General features: G+C 35.5%; 1 protein-coding gene across 5 annotated transcripts in view; it reads right to left on the minus strand.

Moving 5' to 3' along the window:
* The window catches only part of NCKAP1 (NCK associated protein 1), a 53,534-nt gene that overhangs the window by 17,571 nt on the left and 11,242 nt on the right, over positions 1-24,721 (minus strand). For 3 of the 5 annotated variants that reach the window (XM_030951852.1, XM_030951850.1, XM_030951854.1), the window contains 19 exons: positions 23,934-24,044; positions 14,287-14,379; positions 14,017-14,073; positions 12,863-13,005; positions 12,686-12,776; positions 10,498-10,635; positions 9,794-9,842; positions 9,154-9,310; positions 8,524-8,580; positions 7,891-7,987; positions 7,564-7,670; positions 6,350-6,482; positions 5,004-5,085; positions 4,540-4,598; positions 3,842-3,987; positions 3,125-3,257; positions 1,331-1,450; positions 948-1,087; positions 119-250 (listed from right to left, as the gene is read on the minus strand). In XM_030951852.1, coding sequence (XP_030807712.1) covers positions 119-250; positions 948-1,087; positions 1,331-1,450; positions 3,125-3,257; positions 3,842-3,987; positions 4,540-4,598; positions 5,004-5,085; positions 6,350-6,482; positions 7,564-7,670; positions 7,891-7,987; positions 8,524-8,580; positions 9,154-9,310; positions 9,794-9,842; positions 10,498-10,635; positions 12,686-12,776; positions 12,863-13,005; positions 14,017-14,073; positions 14,287-14,379; positions 23,934-24,044 — 2,045 coding nt within the window. The remainder of the gene's footprint in view (positions 1-118; positions 251-947; positions 1,088-1,330; positions 1,451-3,124; positions 3,258-3,841; positions 3,988-4,539; positions 4,599-5,003; positions 5,086-6,349; positions 6,483-7,563; positions 7,671-7,890; positions 7,988-8,523; positions 8,581-9,153; positions 9,311-9,793; positions 9,843-10,497; positions 10,636-12,685; positions 12,777-12,862; positions 13,006-14,016; positions 14,074-14,286; positions 14,380-23,933; positions 24,045-24,721) is intronic. The other 2 variants (XM_030951853.1, XM_030951851.1) reach the window with 1 other exon arrangement.

Genomic DNA, 24,721 nt, shown 5'->3' on the forward strand with positions numbered 1-24,721 from the left:
TAAAACCTAGTTTAATGTAGTAAGTATACAGCATTTCCAACATAAACTAGTAAAGGCTTATTTTGTGTATCAGGCTTATTTTGTGTATCAATGCCTCTAAATCTACAATATTTCTTACTTGGTAAAGCGGATTTCCAGGTGAGATGTCAAATATTCTCTTGGAGTAAACGTGTGCTCCCAAACCACCATGTTTGGTACATAATTGATTGAGAAGCAGAGCTCAGAAAGTGCAGTATGCAGTTTGTCCAGGCTTTAAGAATAGACAAGAAATTAATAAAAATATTTAATGTAACAGAAGTGTATATTATCATGGAAGGCACACACTGAATGGATAATGCTTCAAAAGCAAGTACAGGTCTAACTTTTCATTATCATGTTCTGCTTTGAGACACTTTCCTAGCATATTTCAAAACCAATATTTTGGCCAAGAACACATCCTAAAGCTGGATATTGATCTGCATTGCATACAGTGATGTGAGATATATTTTTTAATCTATATATAGATTTTTTTTTTTTACCCCCCCAAAAAAAGAATAGATGTTTAAGTGATTCAGAAGGCAGAAAGAACTTCCTGTCAGCCTGTACTTAAGAGTGCTAAAACAAGGTAGAATCAAAGATGCCACCCACTCCTTGAGCTCACATGCCCACAGTTAATATGACTAATTAAGAAGCCTTGCTACAGCACAGGGATTCTTTCTGCTCAGGAAACAGCCAAAGGATAAATTCAAGTGACAAAAATTCCTATTACTTATGTAACAAAATTCAGTCTCTATACAAGCCACAGAAGCATCACAAGCTCACAAACTGCAAAGCTGTCAAACTTACAACCAATTAAATTTATTCAGACAAATTAAGCAAGAAGCATTCAATATGTAAAACATATTGAAACGTGTGAAACACATTTTGACTTGGGATTCAAGGTGAAAAGAACAGAAGAAACAGCTTACTTTGTCACAACCAATCTGTTTTTCCTCATGCTTTCTACTCCTGGTTTCTCTCTTTCAGGTTCTCCTTTCTTTCCAGTCTGTTTTTTTGACTTCTTGTTCACTGCTTGACTGATGGTTTTGGCACAATGTTTTGGCAACAACTAGTAAACAAAAAGAAACAGCCCCTCCAAATTAAAATCCAGCTTTTTAGCACATTTCATCACACAAATAACACATTCTTCCTTTGACACAATTCTAGTATTAAAAATTCTTGCTCAAATCACCTTCAATTTTATAAACAGAAAGTTTACCCAAAAACACAGAGAAAAAAGCGAACAGAAAATATCCAGAAAGTTGAATGGATAAAATCTCAAAGGAGAATTAAAATAGACAACCATACTCACCTGATCACTCAGTGTACATTGTTCTGTGCAAATGTCTGTGATGAGATTTCGAGCCTGCTTGGCCATTTCATCCAAGAACATGTTACACAAGGAAAGGCTACGATCCCCAATGTGATGTCTCTGTTCAAAAGGGAGAAAAGGAAGCAGGATTTTCAGTTTCCCATCAGTCCTACAGCACTGCAGAGAACAGTTCACTAATCATAGAACTAGGATATGGGAAATAATAAATTCATTAGTCCTCAATAATCTTGACTCTAGGCTATTTTTTTCTTTTCGGAAGCAATCTGAACCATGAATTTTCAAAGTCACCATTAAAAATATTTTTTATAAAAAGAGGCAAAAAAAAAGTTTGAAGAATAGGTTTTCAGATTTAATTTTGGACCAAATCTGCTTTAGTATGTCCAATATTCCAAGGTCTCTGTGAATGTCCTCTTCATTAGTATGTGCCAATAGTAAGTCTAGAGGGAAAAGAGCATGCAACTCAAGCTATAGAGAAAGCAGTGTCCTTCAGATCACTGAGAAAGTCAATAATAAAGCCCTGCTGCATTAATTTCTGGATTCTGTTCCTTTCTAACTGGATCTGCACAAGCACAGTCTCTGTCTTGCTGAAATCCCCCTTTCACCACTGATGTTTACTTTCTATCAGCCACACTATGACACACTGTACACAGCACAGCAAAGATTATTTTTCCAAAATGATAATAGTTACCAAGGAATACAACTCAGACATTGAATTTCAAGTTCTGCTGGCTGTGACAAAATGTTCTTGCTACAGCTGAATGCACAGTAACTAGTGTCCAATGGGCTTTGGCTACTGATTTCTTACTGTTACTGTAATTGTTCTCAAAGATGTCTCTTGTCCTGAAGGGTTCAGCTTTCCTGGAAACTTTTTAATGCTTGTCTAACATAAATAGCATTGGCTGCTATTTAAAGCAAAGCATACAAGGAAAATACCTATATAGACGTATACTGTAATGAAGTTTAGCAGAAAATAATTTTATTTTTAAATAAGAAAACCCCATATTGTGTATATTACAATAAATCTTACTCAACTAATTGTTTCAGATGAGCACTGTTAGGAATGAAAATAACATTTTCATAAGCACTAGATAAAAATGGCCAAGTTAACTCCCAGACTAATTTCAAAGTCAGTGAATATACAGGAAATGTACTAAAGGATTTATGCCCTTACAACAAAAATAGAAAGAATTTCCTCAGATTCTAACTGCTTCCTTTAACAAAGAGTCCATTTCTTCAAGCACCACAGTATTTTTTAAATTCTAACTCTAACCAACACGGTTTCCATTACCCAGTTCTGACCAAAGCAAATGCTTGCATTACACTGTGCATCACTTTTTTTTTGTTACTGAACACAACCATAACATAAACTATAAACTAAAACTATAAGTCATACAGAACCCCCAACTTCCTATTTCCTTCTCCCAACCATGAGTTTAGAAATCATTTAACAGGACAAGTGCTGCTTCTAAGTTTTAACTGGCATATGGGATTTATTTTCATCTAAGCCTGAAAAGTCATCTAATTTTTGTACCCTAGCTAATCCCTCTTTAAAGCAAAGATCAAAATTCTTTCTCACTTGAGAAAAGGATTTAGAGATTTATTCAGAAAGAGTCATCTAACAAGGTATCTACTTGTTTTACCTCCATTTTTACATTTTTAGCACTCTCCTCCCTCAAATGTCAAACTGCCATAACAAACACCTTCTTGCAATGTTCAGCTCTAGTTCACTCTATGTTGAATAAGAGATGAAAATAACCTAAATTGAAAAATTACCTCTTCAGGGCACAGTTCATGGGTACAGCTCATAAAGTGAGTGCAAAGCAGTGGGAATGCAATTGAGTATCTTGATTGGGAGGGAAGCTCCAAACACTGCTGAAACATCTTCTCAAAAGCACGACTATAAAAACTGAACAGAATTAATCAGTTATTAATCAGACATTTAAATGCAATATGCATATTATTTGCTGCAAATAAGGTTTACCTCACACAAACCAAATGTGACCATAAACGTTTTGTATACCAAAAACTGCCCCAGGCTTTCATCATTTTTGTTTGTTTTCTGCATTCACTTCTTATGCACATTATTTGCACATCTATTTTACATTATTATTATTATTATTATTATTATTATTATTATTATTATTATTGTTGTTGTTGTTGTTGTTGTTGTTGTTGTTGTTGTTATCATTGTTATCATTATTATATTTTTATTCTGATGTTTGTTAGGAAGTATAAAAACTTGCACTTTTTGCCAAGAAGTATTAAGGAAAAATCTGCAAATGATTCCTGATCAATTATGTGACTGTCAGAATATGTCTGACAGATGTTCAAAATACCTTCTTCAAATTAATTCTGCTAAAAACCAGAAATTCCAAGTAATTTTTCCACTGGCCTATCTTCCTACAAAGTGTGCTATTTGAAAATCACACTTGCAAGGACAAACCAAACAATAAATAATAAAAAACTTGTACAGTCACTTTAGTAGCATACCAAAAGATAGAAAGATCTGAGGTTTCCACCAACATCTCCACCAAAGAATCTACCATTTTTGTGTGGAAAATGATTGTGTTCATCATTTTTCCTAGTTCTCTATGGTCTGCAAGGCCAAGTGAAGCTTTAGAAACGCTGGTGTAGGCCTGGAAAGACAACACAATTTATATGTTAAATCTGCAGCTGCTTTTGTGCAAATTCAATTGCTATTGCCATGCACAGGACACCTGTGTATTTAAAGACCATGCAGGGATTCTTCTCTTTCCACTAGAGCTTAAAAAACAGCAAACTGCCTTTCAGTGATATCTCTAAACAACCACTGGATATGGCAGTAATTCACAGATAAACTGCTGAACAAATGCACTGGCAAAACACAAATTTGTAATCTCTCCCTTACCAGTGTAGGCACGTTGAATCACACCCTGCACACCCACCAAACAGCTCAGCCTCAACACATTCTATTTCTGAACTGTTATAAACACCCCAGGGGATGATTTGCAAAAAGTACCCAAAGCAGACAAAGTTATATCAACACATAGCAAATTATCTGTTGAAGTATTTGTTTGATTTTCAGAGTAGGTTGTTTTTAGATAGCCTGTCACCCACTTGCAGTGTGAGAGTAATCTAAAACAGTAGTAATCTATGAAACAATTTGGTTTTAAGTTAGTGAAACATCACATACATTTATCAATTCTTACCTGCAATCTGAACCAATCTAATCTCATTCCTCTGAAGTCAAATACCTCTCCATCTTCAACTGCATCAGGGAAAAATATAGAACAGAAAACCCTTAGAAAACGAACAAATTCAGATATACTATATCAGACCTTCTAAAAACCCCAAAGTACTAAAGAATTATTTGGGTAATGAACGTCATGTTTTTACCCAAGAATTTTGATCCAGTACAGTTGCAGTAAAATGAATTAAAATATCTAGATGATAATATGTATAATATGCTTTCTGTATTAAAAGATTGGATTACTACCCAATAGCATCCTTTGGAAAAGAGACACACCACAAGAAGCAGATACAAAAATGAAAGAGAAATAAGAGAACAAATGCAGTTTATCTCCTTCTACTGATTACATGAAACAAAAGTGATGAAACTTTTCAGAGGAGTCTGCCAGTCTGTTACCAATTTTCCAAGTTCATTTAAACTTACCTTGTTTCACACTTAGTGAAGTCATTGTGTTTACAAAAGAGGACATGATGATTGATTCATCCTCTGGGCACACTGAAAGATTCTAAAAGAAATGTTGTTGCTATTGTTATTACTTTGAACTTGGTTTATGAAACAATGTCAATATCCATGCCCCATTTATCAGCTATACTCTAAAATGTCCAAAAAACTACAAGAGGTAAATTTATCAATGGAATATTTCAAATACTGCTATTTAATAGCTTTCACTTTTTAATTCATTGACTGATGACAAATACCTAGAAAATATTATTTCCAAACCAATATCAGCTCAAAATGGGAACATCTGTCAGTAAATGTAGCAATACTACATTTTCTGTCCTGTCTGCAATGAAAATCTGGTTATTGCAGGGTATAATCGAGCCCACATCATCATCATTTTACATCCAAAAAACCCCTCCCTCATTTTTGTTTTAATAAAAATTCAAATTTATTTTACTAAACTTACAAATTTTACAAAATGCAACCTAAATCTTTGTAGTTTTACTAAAGAGGACCACACTTCTGTTAAGTAATGTAATGCAGAAGTTTCTCTTAATTCCAGAAAAAACTGACATTGAAACCTAAAGGCTGAAAAAATCCAAATTATCTCTCAATCAATTGTCTAATCTGGTGCTTGACAGCTGTTATGAATTAACGACAACTAAAATTCAAGTCCATTTTTCCCCTCATTTCAGTTTGGGCTCCATCTAGTGGGGTCACCAGGAAATAAAACCAAAGCACCTCAGAAAGTTTATCCTTTCTTGGTTGGGCTAAATAAGAAAAGGTTTCTACACTCCTTCAGTGACAGTACCTGTTTCATAGTCTCTAAACATAACAGTGCTTCATAATATTCATATATGAATACTGAAGTATATAAATTCATACAACTTGTAATGGTATGAAGCTGTGTCAGGGGAGGGTTAGATTGGATATTAGGAATAGGAAAGGAAAATATTAAGAAAAGGTTTCTCCTTCAGAGAGTGGTTGGACCCCCAGGGCTTGGGTCACAGCCCCAAGGTTGCCAGAGCTCCAAGAGCTTTTGGACAACACCCTTAGGCAGGGTGGGACTGTTGGGGTGTCCTGTGCAGGGCCAGGAATTGGACTTTGATGAGCCTTGTGGGTCCCTTCCAGCTCTGGATATTCTGTGATTCTATATAAAAACCACAAGTACAACTCTAAATCCCAGAATTAAGCAGTAAGTTAATCTGGTTTACTCCCTAACGTTCACCAAAATCCACAAACTGGGACGCACTTTATGATGTCATTTTGGACAAAAAGCCCTTGTTAAAATTTGCATTTGAGAAGGCAGAACCATGATGTTGCCATACCTGCACCAGCTCATTTAAGACCACTGCATCAAAGCCAGAGAGATACTGTACATAATATCTCTGCATCACTGGTCCGTATTTCCGTACGTGTGCCCTGAGCTCCTCCATGTAGAATATCAGCTCAGCTATGTGCCTAGACAAAAAACAAAAAACAAAACCCAAAAAAAATGGAAAAGCTTAGAAATGTCACTCAAAATATTAAAACAAATTTCTATCATGGGAATTTCCTCCTATATCTTGCTTTTAAAACAATTATCAATAGCTAATTTCTGTAGGAAAGTATTTGTTAATGTTGTAAAAGGAGCTTACATAGGTAATTTTCTCTGCAAGATCAAATCCACTCAACAGGACATAAGTAAGCAGGATATCACCATAGTAATCCTCAAAGGTTTGTGTAACTATTCAGTTATTTTTCTGAAGAAGAAGCCCTTCTGTATAGCTCAATTTGAAAAAATGTTTTTCTCAAAAAGCAGTTAAACCTGAAAACTACAAGTTTAATAACTGCTTTTCTGGGTTTTTTCCCAAGCCATGAGAATGGTTAAATACTAGCACAGGTTGTTTCAGAGAGGCTCTGGAACCTCCATCTTTCCTTAGCACCTAAAACCAGTCGAGAGAATCCAAGATTTTCCCACTCCAGCTCTATAATTGGCCTTATGATTGTTATTTGTTTAAAATTCAGTCTTGTTTAAAATGCAGTCTTTCAGTTCAACCTTGTGTCCAATAATCTTGAGAAGTCTCCTGCCTATTCACACTTGTACAATCTTGTAATCATATTTCTCATTTTTACCATCTGTTTATGGTGACACTTTAGCTGTATTACATAACTAAAGCTTAGCTGATTTAAAAGACAGTTTTGCTACAAGAGACAATCTACAATTCAACAAATAAAGTTTTTTGAAAGTTTTCTTGCCTCCTTCATTGATTTTATCAATGCAAAATCAATGAAGACACTTGAAAAACCTTTATATTTGCCTATTCAAAGCTAAAAAATGAAAACTTATTTAAAAAATTCTATTTTATATATGAATTTTCACTGATGTGCTCAAATTTCTAGCTTTCTGTTTTGGTGGGACACTTAATATTCCCAAGTAAAAACTTTCTGAACATTCCCAGCTGCTTCATATAGCCAGCCATTTCTGAGATTCCACTGCCTTCAAATTTATTTTGTCTGTGAAATTCCAGTATTGAAGGAACTGCACTAAAAATGCACATACTTATCTATGAAATCATCTGCACTCTTCTTTGGCATATTATCTGCATGACGAAGAAGCCAAATAATTTCATCACGAGCAAAGGATAATGCCATAAATACAAAAAGTGCCTGAAAAACAAAAATTGTTCACAAGGTTATCAATCTACACAACAGCTGAATAGTTTGTGCACTCAAGAGGCAACTAGTCTCTAAAACCCAGAACATAAAAAACTAAGTAGGTATTCTGAGTGAAGCAAGGAGTTTTTTCCTCCCCAAAAGAAATATTAGATTTACCATTGAGAAACACACTGGTTTTTGCACAAATGCAAACCAAAAAAGCTGTTATTACCTTGGGACCCAAGAGGCCTGGCTGGTCAGACAAGACAGTGGCTAGTTCTTTGAGTGCAGAACGTAAAAACTTGCGTCTCTCTCTATGCATTGAACCCCTGCAACAAAAGAACATATATTATCCACTATGCCAGACACTGCATACTTGATTTGCAAAAGCATTTTAGACCAAGCATAGGCAGATTGTATTATACCAACTTCAAAAGTTCAGAATTTTGAAGAATGTGGTTCAAAAAATTGGCATCCTCATCACCAACACCATATATTCTTGAAGCATCAATAAATTTAAACCCCAAGTTCTCTGCTCCCTCTCTGTGATGTGAATTTGACAACATGAAAACATTTCTTTTTAATCTGCTTTCACATTTTGTAATCAGACAAAACATAACTAATGAATAATGAATTAACTAAATGCTTCCATCCTCATAATTTGAAAAATAATCCAGAACTTGGGAAGTTAAATTGGCAACGACATTAAGCAAATCCAGATTTAAAAGAACAATCAGTAAACGATCTCATTTGAAAATGCATGACTAATTCTGCATTTGACAAATTCTGTTTGTACAACCTTTATAATTTTGCTTTAAGAAAACCAATCCTAAAATCTGACAGAAAAACTTTTTAAGACACTTACGCATGTGAAACAGCAGCTTCTTTGCACTCTCTGATGTCATTAATACGCTTGTTGTAGCTGCAAGTAAAAAGCAATCACATGTGGTACAAGAATCAGTAGCACATTTTAGAAAGAGCTTTCGAGGAGCTACAATGTTATGATAGCAAGCAGGTTACAGCAGAAAACACACACCAGCTCCTGAGCAGAGCTAAATGCCAAAACTAGATCCCCAAACCAAAAACCTACTGAAGTGCTCCTGGTGTTTGCTGCTAGAGGTCTCAACTTTGTTTCTGAGTTTTCATACAATGTACTGCAGAAATAGAGGCAGCAAGATGCAATTTTTCAAGCAAACCCAACATTCATAACATCATTTCCCTTCAGTAAATCAAGATTTGTGGGTGAGATCACCAATCTTAGAGACTTGCCATTTTAGAGACTGATTCACCAGGCTTTCAGAACTGAGATAAAAAAGGTGTGGTGGTTATGAAATCAGGCCCCTAAAACTTATGCATTAAAGAAACAGTCAAGATATCAAGCAAAAATGTTTGTGTACCTAAGCAGAACTTAAATGAAACAGAAGTAATTGGTTTGAAACAGTCCTTCAAGAAATATGGTGTTTTTAGAAGAGATTCTGAAAGAACAAAAACTTACCCTCTTATGTTTACAAACAAATCTTCTGCAGCTTTGTGAATATGGAACACTTCATCTCGAAACAGAGCCAAGCAAGAGCTGCTTTGAAGTGCAAGTTTCCAAAGATTCAAAGCTGTAGCATCACTATTTAGGATTCCATGGCACAAAATAAACCCAACTTCAAAAGTTCACATTGATGTATGTCACAAATCAGATGCACAAAGACAGTAAGAGAACAGTGAGATGATTATGTACTTTGTATAAATAGTTTGCATAGATCATTAATAAACTCTTTAATGTATAACATTTTCCCATATATAAAAAGTACCTCCCTCTCCACTTCTAATGGAAGTATTTTTGCAATATTTGTGTGAAATTAATTACTTTATGCTGATACTACTTGACACTTTCATCAGAATTACCGAAGCCCTCACTTCCAGTCAAAGTCTGGAACAAACTGATGCACATGCATGATTTGGCAGCACATGCTAAATTCTAGCTTCACTGCATGTTATGCAAATGAAATTTAATCAAGCTATTAATTGTAATTAATAGCTACAATTAATACAACTGTTATACAGTACAGAAAGCAAGTAGTCTTTTAAATGTTAGCCAATTTTTTTTAATACAAGCACGAGCTGTTTCAGAATATTTTACTCACAAATGATCCATTTTTCCATTGCATCCAGAGATAGGTATTCACATGGCATCTGTTAAAAAAACAGTAATTTGTAGCACACTAGTTATTAAGGATTTCTTAGCAAAAAGGGACAAACAAAGCCTTAAATGCTGATGATAGAAGGCCACTGACCACTAACAATGATTCAGTGTTTCAGCACTTCAGAATTGAGGGTTAGAATATTACATGAGCTTCCACACCTCTCCAAAATCCTGAACGAATTTTGACAAATATTTATTTTCAATAAACACTGTATTTAACAATATTCAAGAATTAAAAGCTTTTGATGGATACTAATCACAACCTGACAGCCATTACAGCTTTTTTCCAGAAAGATAACCATGCATAGCACAGCTGAGGCAGCAAATATAAACTTCAAAGGAAGGACCAGCTCTGATTTCCAGTCTCCTGGCTCACAAACACCTGAGAGGGTACACAGGATTCCTCCCCTCTATGACTGCAGAAGTTAACATTGCTTCCCTCATCTTCTGGTCAACAAATTACTGAAGCTGAAGGCACAAGTTAATGTAACAGAAACTTTACTTAATGAGAGAAAACTTTCCCCCTGTTCTAACCAGCATATTTACTTCTCTGATTAAAAGTCACATAGAGGTAATCCAACAGACAACTATTTCACAGAAAACCTTACTTAACTCTATCGTAGAATGTAAATTAAAAGAGCATACTGTGTCAGACTGTGCAGGATTGAGCATTGTGCTGGGGGCACTGATGAGGCTCAGCAGTTGTGCGTTTCTCCACTGGTCAGCTGAGAGATTTCGTCGAGGATAGACCATCTGGAGTGAAATCAGAGCATCTGAAAGGGACTAGAAAGGAGGCTAATGATTAGTTTGAATGGTCAGTACTGTTTCATCAGCAGAGCTGTTTCCTCAGCTTTATTACTAACAGTCATCAAAACATTTTAGTGAACTAGTTTTGAAATTAAACATAAGGTTAAACCCCATTGCACCTAGCTTATTTAACATATAAAAGACTACTCCAGGCTAGAGGAAGGATGCAAAGAAGCAAGAGTTTGATTTCTATTATTTTAGTTAGAGTTAAAAAACTCTTGAGTTCAGAATTAGAGGACATGGAAAAAAATAAGGCATAAAATAAGGCACAAAAGCCCTCTCATACACAACTGGAAGTTGTTCATTACTTATTCAAGCATCCCAGTTGTTGTGTTAGTCCCTTCCCTACCACTTCCTTTATAATGACTTTCCCCACGGTAGCAAACTATAATTCTTTTGAGCAGATACTGTCTGCAGGAATATCTTTGTAGCAAATTAAGCTTATCTGGGAAAGTGTATCCTAAGTATTTTCCCTGCCTTTTTTATCAATACTGGTGCTTGAATGAATCCTCAGGGAGCCAGATCTGAACAGTGTGAGAGCAGAGGAGGTCACGCAGGCAAAAAAAAAACTAAGTCATCTGCCAAAGCTAAATGTAAAAGACTAAACAACTGCCTGGTTTGCTGCAAAGCAGTGGGATTACAGAATGACAACTTCAGTGTGCAGTTCCATGAGAGTGCAACCCAAGAATGTTCCTGTAGTATGGCACCTGAAAAGATCCCTGACCCCAATTTATGCTTCTAGCACGGAATAAGCACGAGAGCAAAAATTGGACTGAAAGGCATCTTTACAAATGTGTCAATGGAAGGACTGACCCACTATCAAATACAAGAGCATAAACAAAATACTGAGAAGTAAAGCATCTTTGCTAAAATGTGCACTAGAAATGATTATTTGTAAATGAGATCCTTAGATAAGTAAGTCTTAACAAGACAGGAATGGTGGAAAGTATAACACAAATAAGATTACAGACATGTTAGAAGTATGAGAAACTATTTCACTTCAGAGCACTTAGGAAAGTAGCTGGAAAGCTCTGAACTTCTAGTGACAATACTGAAAAGTTTAAGGAAATTGAAAAAAATCTAGAAAGGAAACTAGAGAAGGAAAACACAACCAGTACTAAACTTCAAAATAGGTTAAGAAAAAACCAAACCTTAAAAACTTTAGATAATAACTTAGAATTTAACTTAAGGTACTGACAAAGATTCTAAAGTAAGTTGTAATTGTTAGGCAATTAATTTGCAAGCAACTAGAAAGTAATATAGCTGGTCAGTCCTGATCAGAGAAATTTAGTTTGCTTTGACAAAATAGCAAATCTAGTGAACAAATGGAAAGTTATAAGACAGGATATACTTTGACTTTGGCAAGGCTTCTGTAACTTTTTCAATATATTCTTACATGAAAACACAGCCTAGATAAAACATCACAGAACTGCAACACAACCAAGTGTTGCAAGTGTTTCTGTGTAAGAACAGAAACGTAGAAACATCTGTACAGAAAGGACCAAAGGAATTGAGCTCCTTTAACTCAGTGAAGGCAACTCGGCAGAGTGTCAGCTTTTAAGTACTGAGCTACTCAGGAGCTACTGTTAAAAAGGCAGTGGTGATCTCCACGATTCCCAGGAAAATCCAAAGCAAAGCCCCTTAGGTTACAAAACAGAAAATCACATTCACCTAGAATGGCAAGAGAGCAAAACAACCAACTTCACAGAAACATTGTGAATCTCTTTAACTTCAAGCTACAAGCCCACACAAAACACAAATGATCCACAACTGATTTTTAATTAATTTCTAATCCTTAGTGAATAAAATGGCACCTTACTAATGGGACTTATCATTCCTGTATTTCTGCAGGTTGTGCTTTTTAATAGGGTATCAATCCCCAGCCCCAGACATTCAATGCAAGTAGAAATCCCAGGAAAAATTTATACCAAATGGCCTTCAACAAAACAAACCCCTGCACATTTACTTTTTATCTCTGTTTCTCCCAATTAAGGTTATTGCATGCCTGTGAAAAGTAGTTACATACTTTACTGTGAGGTACAAATTCCTCCATCATTTTCTTTAAAGGATTTTCATAATCCACAATCATCTGGCCAAGGCGTGGATATTCTCTGTCACTAAAAACGACAACAAACAATTCACTGAGGTGTAGCTGTTACTGTCATGAACATCATACACATCTTTTATACCATCAATTTTTTACCTTGCTCCATGTGTCATTTCATGGGCATAGTTATACAGTCCAATGATAGCCTTCCTTTCTTCAATTCGGGACAGCAGTATCATTAGAGTTGTGTAGGTTATAATCAAATCTAGGTAGTTCTTTGTTAAATCAAAGTTTACAGTCTAGAAATGAAAACCAGTAAATTATCATTTTAAAACTTCTAGAAACAAGCATAACACATTTTCTCTTACATTTCCACCAATGTTCAGAATTTTTTAATACAATGGGCTGTATATTGAACAAAGTTCTTGTTCTGGTGGCATGTGACTCTCTATAACCTTAATTTATTCATTCAGTTTCCCAGAACTGTTTGCACTCATGAAAGCAAAGCATCCAAATAAATCCTTCCAGGCTTCAGTGTCACAGATTACCTGACAGGCAGGACAACTTTTCTTGTTTACTAAGCAGTCAGTAGTGCCATGCCTATGAACTGTATTTTAATAAGACTGAAATGTAAAAGACTAGCACATATCCCACTGGCCTTGTAACATCATTCCACAGAATACACACCTGTTCCTTTTTCATATTATGAATCTAAGTTGGTCAAATTTAAAATAATGGCAAAAAATAACAAGGTGACATTAAGAACATGAAGAAAGTTGAAACCAACAGGAAAAGGTATTGGAGGATTTCTTTTGGGGGCTTTTTTTTCTATGGTTGTTTGGTGGTGGTTTTTGTTTTGGTTTTTTTGTTGGGTTTTGTTGGGTTTTTGGGGGGCTGGTGGTTTTGTTTTAAATGTAAGACTTTTAGATGCTTTTGCAGGTGCATTAGTCAACCCCAAAAATTACCTCCTCACATAGCTTAGGTGGACACCAGTAGTAGTCTTGTCTTGTGAGTCTCACAAGGCATAAGCATATAGATGACTAGGAATTAACTTGCAGATGCAATAAATGAAAAATTACTGAAAAATTTTTATGTTTGGCAACAATACTGCTACTACTGTCCATAAGAACCCTACTGAGAAAGGTCCATCTCTCTATTATAAAAGTTAGAAATGTGAACCCTATGTTGTTTTTATTTCTCTTGCATTTATAACTGGAGATGTGATATTTGTTGAACTAACAAAAACAAGCCCTTCTCCCCACAGGACTCTGAATATAAACATTTTTGAAAGTTTAAACCTAGAAACTTACAATGTCAAAGAAGACTTGGCAAACATCGATAGTGTTTAGCAGCTCACAGACATGGTCCTTGAAAAACAAAGGAATAACTTTAGTTTAAAAAGATAAAAAGATATAATTAAACCACGTTACTACGATTAGTGATGGAGCTTCATTTTTATTTTTTTTTCAATTGAAGAACAGAGCTTCAAGTTCAGCTGTTTCATTATATAGTGTTATTTCATCAATACAATTACAGAAACCTAATGTGACAGAACAACTTACACATTTGTAATGCCTTACCTTAAATTCCATAACATCAACGAACGTGAAGTAATATAATGCCAGGTTCTTCAAAATCTCTGATTTTTCTTTCTGGAGCTGAGCAAGCTGTTGCTAAAAGAGAAACAAACATGCACACTGTTCTTAGAAGATCTTGAGAAGACTGCTGCAAAGTAATACCTGTGAAGCGCAGAGAAACCACCAGGCTATGCAAAGAAGCTGTAACATGGTTTTTCTATGACTGAGGTTCTGTGTGTGTCAAATACACAGAGTTCTCAGCACGCATCATTTTAACAGCTGCCCACTACATTTCGAAGATAAAAGTTACATTAGTACACATTAGTACCAGAGTCATATTGTTTAGCTCAGCTAGAGATGAAAATGGTAGTCAGGAGAAGTGTTATGTTATCACATATGTATAATTTGCAAAAGCAGAACAGTACATGAGCACAAATCAGTATGCCAAAACCAAAATAATTATGTTACTTGAGATGGAAGAAAATAAGGTGGCAGGTTACAAACTTTACTACAGAAAAACATTATGCTTTTAAATTCTGAACTTACCAAAAAGAATATCCAGGCAAAGCCACGTTAAGCATGCAAAATAAAATGTAGATACAAACATAAAATACAGTAACGGTTCTTTGACCAGTTCCATATAAACACAATAATACATTCAAACAAAAGCAACAAAATAAAGAAACATAAAAGAAGCCAAACACTAGCATTAGACACTTGTGGATAAAATGGAAGAGGCAAACGTGAATACAAAGGTAAAATAATTCACATGGATTTATTTTTATATCTATTTTAAACAGACAATGAAGTACTATTTATTTTAAAAGATTTTCTGAAGGAACAAGATTGATCACTTAGACAATTAAGAACACAAAAAAGCAGCTGTTAGTGAACAGCTATTCTGTTTATCTATGTATGACAGTCTCACAGCACTGCAAGTATCCAAATATTTAACTGGCAATATCCAGCTACAAATTACATATCCTTCCTGATACAGGAATTGAAATTACTTAAAGCACAGGAACAATAGGAAAAAGTGCCCTCCAAAAATCTGCAAGATTTTAAATTAAAGATGATCAAGTTAAGTAACATCTTTTTCTCAACAAGAGCAACCAATTATAAGACAGATTAAAAAATTGCTTCAAATTGATTAGATTATTTTCTTAAGAGGCTAGAACTGAGTACACTTCTTCAGCTCACTCTCTTTTATAAAGCTGTGCTCTGTATTCTCAGTTTTAAGTAAAGCATCAAAATTTTAAATTCATAAAACAACTGCCTGGATCACAACTAGGTATCTCATATAAAATAAGTTTCATTTCTCTCCTCTGAATTTTTAGAGGTGATTATGATTTTTTAGTAGTCTTGGCCATAATACTTTCATTATTGTCAAGGAATACAAGAATAGTCTGTTATGAGCAAATCAGAATGGCTACATTATAAAATACTCCTGCCAACTCATAAACCATGGCGAAGGATTGGACTGTGAATACCTGCCTATTAAGTCTTTTTCACATAGGCATCAGCTGAGGCTGAAATGAAAGCGGTGCAAGTACATGTGTTCATTTTCTAACTTGTCCTGATAAACCTCATGCACCAGGAAATAGATTATTCCCATTTAATGTGCTGCTGTACAAAAATCTGGGTTTTTTTCAAATACCAAGACTTGTATTTTGATCCTCAGCATGAGGATTAAAGCTGTAGTTTTACCAGTATACCATTTTAACTTCAACTTCCTTGAGCTCAGACAATGAAGGATGCAGCATCATCACACAGACTCCAGAGCTCCAGGACGGCTGTGCAGCTCCAGCACACCTTGTGCCTTCACCTGGAATCACTCCACAGGAAAATCTGCTTTGTGTTGTCAGGACTGCTCCATCACTCAACAGCTCTTACACAAAGAAAATTCAGTTGAGTGGTCTTAATTTTGCACCCTGGCCCTAACACTTCAAGCATTTCTTGCCAGTTTGTAGAAGATTAAGCAGAAATAGAGTTTCTTTCTGTGCAACTAATACAAGTGTGACCCAGATGAATGTGAGAAGTCCTTTCAAGAATTTTCAGGAAGAGATGACAGGGTGTGATCCACAAGTAAGATTATTTCTAGTGCAAAGAAAAAACAAAACCAGAACTCACTACCACTGCACACCCCATTAGCAGCATTTTTCCACTGCACTCCTAAATCATAGTAAGCAAGGTGCAAGGCTAAAGGAGGCTCTCAAGATTATAGGTTGCTGTACATTACACCAATTTTTGGTATAACTAGTAACTGAATGGCCAGTCCTGCAGGACACTCAATTTCAAGCCACAATATGTGAAATGGGGAGATATGGCAAAAAGGGAAATGGTGCTGGGAACTATGATCACAAAAGAAATAATAAATTTTCAGAAATTCTGTGGAGTTGTACAGAGTATAGGGAGGTATTTGCCACACTCAGCTAAGGATTATGGAATCATTGCTGTGCATTCTCATCTTGTTATCTGTATTCCCAGAAACATTTACACATAAGTGATGTTAAAACTTTCCTAGAGAGTTGAGATGATCATTCTTTGAATGCTGAGTGTTGAAGGGGTCAGTAAACTTTTTAAATAAAATAGTAGTACCAAAACAACATATAAACAAACTGTTATATCAGTACAGGGCAACAGTTCAATTTATGGAGCACAGCCTGATCAGTGATGTTCAGAAGAACAGCTTACAAGCATGCAGTGTCTTGGATGTTTATTTGCTTTTTTATCATTCAAGAATGTGGGTGTAACTCTTTGCACAACCACAGCATTAAAACTTTCCATTACTAATTTCCATTACTAATCACTAACTTCTAAACATCTGTTCACAAGTTGCTGGTGCTATATTGATTTGTATTTGGTTTGAGGCTTTTTCCCTTAGCCTGCAACTCATTATTGAAAGTTTCCAATAATCAACAAAATAAGGTATATCCTAAAATAGGATAAACTGAAAAAATAACTCTTTAAACATCAAAAGATTATTTCTACTATAGCTGACTGCCTTGTAGACTGAAAGTGGTTTATTGATTCTTAGAGAATTTGAAGGACAAATTATAACAAAAGTATTTTTGTTGTATGAGGTGAATTAGATTTACGACCTAGGAAAACCAGTATAATTTTCAGCATAATATAGCAAGATCAAAAAAACTCTCAAATAATTAATCTGAGACTATTTGTTTTGTCTATTAACAAACTACCACATCTCTGATGATGTCTGAATATTATTTATAAATAAGAAAGAGTGAAGCTAGCACTTTATGAATACAGTACCTACAGGAAAAAGAACTGATCTTTAACTTGTGCTTTTCCTTCTTTATATTAAATCCCCAAGATCCTTAACAGTCAATTATGTCAGAGAAAGTACATTAAGAGAAGAAAAAAAAATGAAAAATGCAAGACAGCCTCACTTACAGCTTATATGAATGGCTCAGACAAAAGAGAAATTATGCAAGCCTGGCATACTAATCATGTGAATAAATACCAATTTAATACAACAGCTCACAAAAAATATGAGACAACTAGAAGAGGTTGTTCAGAGTCTTATGTGTGTAAAAACAAATGGTATCCCTAGTCCTGCAATTTTTTATCATGTTTATTTGACTGGCAGCAGCAGAATTTGAATAAATGTCTTATTTAATATCTGGAAATAGACAGTACAAAGGTGGATTTTCTGCTTATATCAGTGTGATATTTTTTCCTGCAAGTCTGATCATTAAACACTTGTATTTGGTTTCTACAATCCAACAGCATAAATATCACCATATCCTCAGCAAAAATACCATCTACTCAATCTCACCAGCTGGAATATAAGCCCCAAAAAGCAGTATTCTAAATTCTGACTGTTAAATTCCTGGTGAGAGAGATAAATCATCACTGCCAGTATTCTTACTGTCATTTGTTATACTCACTATGCTTGTCACCTACAGAGTCTTTAGATGAACATTTGAAAAACTCAATTAATTCGAACAAAGTTCTGTGTCTACAAAATCCATAGTAGAACAGCTGGGAAAGATAGAAGCATCTAATAAAATGAAAAAAATTAGTTTTAAATTCTGTAAATTAACTCTAGAATGATGGTTGTGTCCTTGGTTTTCTTGTTTCCAATTAAAAGCAGTTTCTGAAGTACTGTGCTGCATATAAAAAGATAAAATAGAATATTTAACATGTTTACTAACTAACGTATGTCTACCTACAAGATCTATTTTAGTTTGTTTTCAAATTTCTAGCACTAAGTTAACTGTTTTGAAAAGGAAATAGCCACCTGTGATGCTCCATAACTGTTACCATTCCCAGGGAATTAATTAAGGGCAGGCAACTGGAACAGGGAGGCTTCTCTTTAAAAACTGATCAGCCTCTCAGCTGTAAGAAACAGTCTCCCCATTCTCTCACCTTCATTTACAATTTTTGCAATATTTTTACAATTCATACAAATTTTTGAATGCCATCTCAGTGGGGGTTTTTTGTTTGTTTTCTTGATTTTTAAGGGCCAAGCTCTTAAATTGTCAATCATTAAAGCAAAGAGAGTTTTAGTGGATGAAGAAGAGGGTAAAGTGTTACACACATTCACTCCTCGGCAGGTATTGCAGACATTATGAAGCAATAAGCAAAATTGATTTATCTTGGCAAGTGACTTGTATGGATTTACATGACTTACAGCAGTCTTCTACAGTGATTTATTACAAATAATGGTAGAATAACATCCAAACAGTGTATTTTTTATCTTTAATTCAGGCCCAGTCGAAGGTCAAACCAAGAAAATAAACTTCGTAGCTGACAACACTTACTATTCTGAAAAAATATGTTACATTATGAGAATTCTCTTTGGTGAAACATTTTGAAGTGATCTCAGGATTTCACATGACATCTTAGAATTGTTATGAAAAAAGTGCTCACTCACAAATGATTGTTAGACTGAAAAACTTTATATACTATAGTCTGTTATATAGGATGCTTCATTTTAAGTCACTCTTACACCTGTAACAACTGAAGACATCAGACACACTACTGCGTACAAAACCAGCACAGTAAGTATGGCAGTATCAAAGCAAGGCTGAACAATTCCAATTTTAAATGACTTTTTAGTAAAAACATAGATAAAATTTTATTATTTGTAGATGATTTCCATTTTCTTGTGAAATAAACTACCATTAATATATTCTATTCTCAAGCATAAGACATCTTAACCGTTCATACAAAGCTGAACGGAGAAAAACTGCTCATCATCTGACTTCACTCATGCAGGGGAACATCCAAAACCTAAACTGCTACCTCAGTGACTTCTGGAAAATTCATCTCTTTACCACTGTCAGCTCCCTGAGCAAGAGCAGAGGTGAAAAAGCAGCTGTGCATGGCACCCTCTTACCTGGAAATGTTTTAATCTTCATGGAAAAGGCCACTTGAGTTTTATGGTGGAATGTAGGGAGTTGGGGGTTTTTTGCTTAGAGCAAGTTGGAAGTTATCTGGAAAGTCAAGTCTCCCATGCAAGAGACCTAACACTCCAGAAAGGTGGATAAAAATATTACCATTTACTGAATCTGGGGATAATTTAAGTTAGACTTAAGAAAACATCTGTGATAGCTTTAATGACCATATAATTTCCTCAAAAATAAATGACTAGTGAAAAGGGATTACCAATACATGAGGCAGCAGAGTAGAGACCACAGAGTTATTTTTCCAGAGATGATAATTTCTAAATTATCTTCACTAGTGCTATGAAAATTACAGTACTAAATGCTTCATTAGAAACAAGCAAACAAATGACATTTTCCTTGAGAAGCTGTAGCACTTGCAGGGCCAAAAGAAAAAAACTTTGAAAATCAGGTTATTATTTGTATTAAGTGTTCTGAAAAAGACTAATTACTAGAAGCACCTATCACAAATTAAAAAATCAAGACTGGTTATAAAGTGTGGGTTTTAGTTTTTTTTAATAGAAGAAAGCATTTAATAAAAGCATGCATTAATGACTTCTAATAAGCTTTAGCCAAGGAGGTTCAGACACTGTGCCCACACCACCTCTCCCACACCCATCTAATTCGTATGTAACCAGCTTGTTGTGAAGTGAAACTGTGAAAGACACAGGAGGCAAACCAAACACACACTGGGATCGAAAAGGGAAAAGGCAAAAATTCAAAAAATAAAGTGAACTAATTCAAAACTATAGATCCTAACCCAGGTAGACTGGAAACGCTCACACTGCTTGTCCTCTGCTCCCAAGTGATCTTATTTACAGTCCCCACAGACACAATGCAGCAGAAAATTAGTCAATACAAAACAAAAATGGAATTGATATGAACATTACTGAGAAAATACCTACTAGGTGATGAAGACTAGCATTACTTGGAAAACAGATCTTTCTCTCACTAACCATACACTTAGAAACTTCCAAGTGATGCTTCACTGGTCTGCTTTGTGCTAAGCAATGACTGAACATCAATTTTTTCCAAGAGACATGTAAAAAAAATAAGTTTTTCTACAAGGAAATTGCAAGGAACAAACCAAGAAAAAGACATGTTCAAGAAAGAAGACAGATATTCTCACTACCTGTTCTACGTGGTGTTTGGGAAAGCAGAAGGGGGGCTACAACTTCATCACACAAAGACATGGAGCTTTACCTGCACAGGCAGCAGATTTATCAAATTCTATTCACAAGCTAAAAAAAATTCTGTCTTTTCTCTCTGCATCTCCAGTTTGTCATTGTGAAGTATTTTATTCTGGTTTTAAAAGGTATTAAGTATTAGCATTGACTGAGAACAGAGCAACTTTTAGGTCCTACAGCAATTTTTTGAGTTCACTGTGACAAGAACCTCACATGTACCCCCTTAAAAGAGGATGAAGTCTAAATAGGCATCAGAAAAATGAGGCTGCATCTGCATCCCTTACTTTGGAACAATCCTTTTGAAGCCAAGCCAGGAAATTCAGTAACAATAAATGCTACTCTGAGTCAATACAAGCACAACCAGATCACACACCTGACCATGAACAACGGTGCTCAAAAGTTTCTGGAAGCCATCTGCAGTTTAGAAGGCTTTTTCAAAACAAAGCTTTAGTCAATTTATAATAACTATAAATAGTAAAGCTCCCCCAAAAACAGAAGAAACTTTCAAACAGGACTCTATCTTGTTGCTCACTTTTTGAATCCTTGAAATTTTTGCTTATATTTTTGTTTATTCCTTCCTTTGCAGGTTATTTCATACAGTGTGCAGCAATACTACCCTAGTGGCCTATATCATTAACACTTTAAGAGCCTGGTCTTCTAACTGCACAATTTCAAGATTATGTGATTCACCATGGTAATTGGAAAAGAAAGGGCAGGTGTAAGACATCACAGGGACTGCCCTCAAACAATGGGAGACAGAGTTATGAACTGATAAGGTGCAGAGTTATCTATAATTAATCCTCTGGAAAATGAAGTACTCCATTTAATTTTCCAGCCTGATCAGCAAGGATTCATCAGCCACTTAATCTGCCTGCAATCTTTCACTCTCAATACAATACTGAAAACCAACAACTGTCAGACATTCCTCTGACGACTCAGCACGTCAAACACTGAAGGAGGAACAAAACAGGAACTCAATTTTCCATGGATAAAGATGTAAAAGATACCAATAGCAAATATAACAGAATTACTTGTTTCAACAGAATGAAAATTCTGATTACAGCAAACACTGCTCATACTCTTCAATCAAATGTGTTGCTCATTTCTAAGACACAAAACACTGGAGATGACAATACCTGACAAAAAACAACTAAAATAGGTCAAAAAAATAAAAAAATCTGGCACTACCTATTCTCTAAAACTGAATGCAAGCTTGTTCAGCACCATCACCTGCTGACATGTTGAAAGCAAAGGTACACAGTGTTAGGCAGTGGCAACTGCTGTACTCCCAACATACAAAATCCAAAACCCCTCCCTGAAAGGGTGTCCTGGAATTTTCACTGCAAGGAAGAAACACAACTTATGATTTCTTAGCTATTTCCACTGCAGTAATCCTTCGTGATATTTCTTTAATCAATGTGCCTTTGCTCCAATTAGCTTCTTGCTCTTTTAACTCTCTGATCACCCTTTTCTTTTTATAGGAGTTACAACACTCTATGGGAAACACCTGCAAATAACTAAATGAAATGCCATCAGCTGTGACTGCAGGACAGACACCCCAGCTGCCTACTGCTAGAAATCCTCCTTTAAAGAGTGCTCATCCATAAGGAGGGTAGGCTTTTGTCAACTGTGTTTAATAAACACAGGCCTGGCTGGCTCATAGTAAATAAACACACAGCAATGACAAAATATTGTGAGTGTGTCCTATTTTAGAAACTGTGATTGTCAAAATACAGCAAGTTTTCTTTGATCTCTTTCCATAAACTTCACAGCAACAAATCCTTAAACGTCTATCATTAGTTAAGCTCCAAATTGATAATCAACAACTGGAAGACATTTAAAGCATACATGCAGCTGCAGTAAGTAAATTCTATGTCCATTATCTTTTCATAGCTGATCTGCCACCCAAGCTTGGAGAATATGGAAGCATTTACCAAACATGGTTTAACAGATTTACTATTTTTACATTACTTCGATAAAGAATTTCTGTATTTGTTACTAACACATTCAAATTCAATACAAAGATAAGCAACATTAAAGAGTGCAAAGTATGTACAAGTTTTAAAGTGAAAAAGCACATTGTTAATGAAACTGTTTCCTCCATAAGGTAAAACTTTCTTCTGGTTTCTTTGGGTTCTTTCCTCCATTGGTATTACTGGAGACATTACATACAAATTTGAGATGGCAATGTAAAAGAAGCTAATTATTCTCATTGCTATCACCCCTATCATTCTGCAGAAACTTCCCAAACACACAAGCAGGCACTTGCATGCAGGGAACATGCAAACCCAACACCTACCTCCACCTCCCACCTTTGGAAAGAAATATAAGCAGGTAAAACAAACATCTGAAGGGCCCTTGTCTTTCAAATTGAAACAGGGAAACAAGAGTACATCACCTGCCAAAATGCCTGCCTCTAGCCTAACAATTATCTTAAAAAACCCTTCACATTCAAATTCAGCAATACTGAGCCACTCAAAGGTAAAATGTAATTTACTTCTGCAACTGAACTCACTATATGAGGAGGAAACAATTTTATTTCCATATTTTTGTACTTCACAATGTTTCTCCTTATGTACTAATGTATTCTTTATTCCCACAGGGACTGACTCCATAGGCAAGGGACCTGTAAAGTACAAACACTTCTTCCCACCTTGCAGACAAGTGGTTTTTTTTACTGATCTGCTGGTTAGGACACGTCACAAATAAAGTTATGCAACTTTCATCTTCTGCAATCAGTCTGGTCACCAGGATTTTCTCCTAATCAGTAAGGCATGATTTTTTCAAGGATTTCTTCCCATTGACAATTCTTTGAAATGGCAAAAAGAAAACCAGAAAGAGTCCTATCCTAAGAAAACCCAATCAGAATTACAGTTTCATATTCTCTCCTTAAAGATAACTCCTTCTCAAGTACCCTGCCAGACATTTGAATCAACAACTATGTTCCAACTGCAACTGTCAGCATCAGATGCTTTATAAGAAAATGCTAACCTCCCAGATGGTGCTGAAAGGGTAGTAAGACAAACAGTTATACAGCCATTTGATTACTTACGTTGTTGTTGCGTGTTTCTACTGCTGGAAACTTCCTGACTATGAATTTGACAGCAGATTCCAGGTTTTTGTCAATAAGATAGGATGGTTTGGCTTTGGGGTCACCACATGCCTATAAAAAAATACAATACAAAATGAAGTAGAAACACAATCATCCACGTGAAGCTAAGTGATAGTTGCAAATCTGAAGACAAACTAGAAAGATTCCTCTTTTCGTTTGTTTGCTTTTAGTGAGCAGGTGATAAAATGAAAGGCAAAGTGCAGGGACTGTCACAGCTGAAATATGCAATGGGAAACAGTACAGAGATGCTCTTCTACTGAAAAAGATGCATGGAAGTATCAAAGCAGTTAGTGCAGAACAGCAGTGAGGGAAAAAACTCAGTCCTAAAAGAAGGAGAAAAAAAAATGTTTCCTTTTAACGCTATTCCTGGTTTGAGGTAGTATTGTATTCATCTGGAGTTAACAAACTGTTAGAGAACTCGATCATGTCATCATCTGTGGAGGACAGTGCTGGGCACATGAAATGATTAAACTATCCTTTGTGAAACAAAACTAAACATCCCACCACCAACCTGTATTTAATTTTTTTTTCCACTTGTAACTGCAAGACAATTTTCCAACCCACAATCAAACCACCAATATTTGCCTAACATAGTCTACTTCCTCAAACTGAAGTTTTACTCGTGTTCTTTATTCCTACAGCAGCATAGGCTGAGCTTTAAAAGCAGCAATCTAAAAGTTTCACTAAATTTTGATGCAAAGTCACAGCTAAGTGTAAGGTCTCTTAAA

This window comes from Camarhynchus parvulus, chromosome 7, assembly GCF_901933205.1.
Source record: "Camarhynchus parvulus chromosome 7, STF_HiC, whole genome shotgun sequence".
NCBI lineage: Eukaryota > Metazoa > Chordata > Aves > Passeriformes > Thraupidae > Camarhynchus > Camarhynchus parvulus.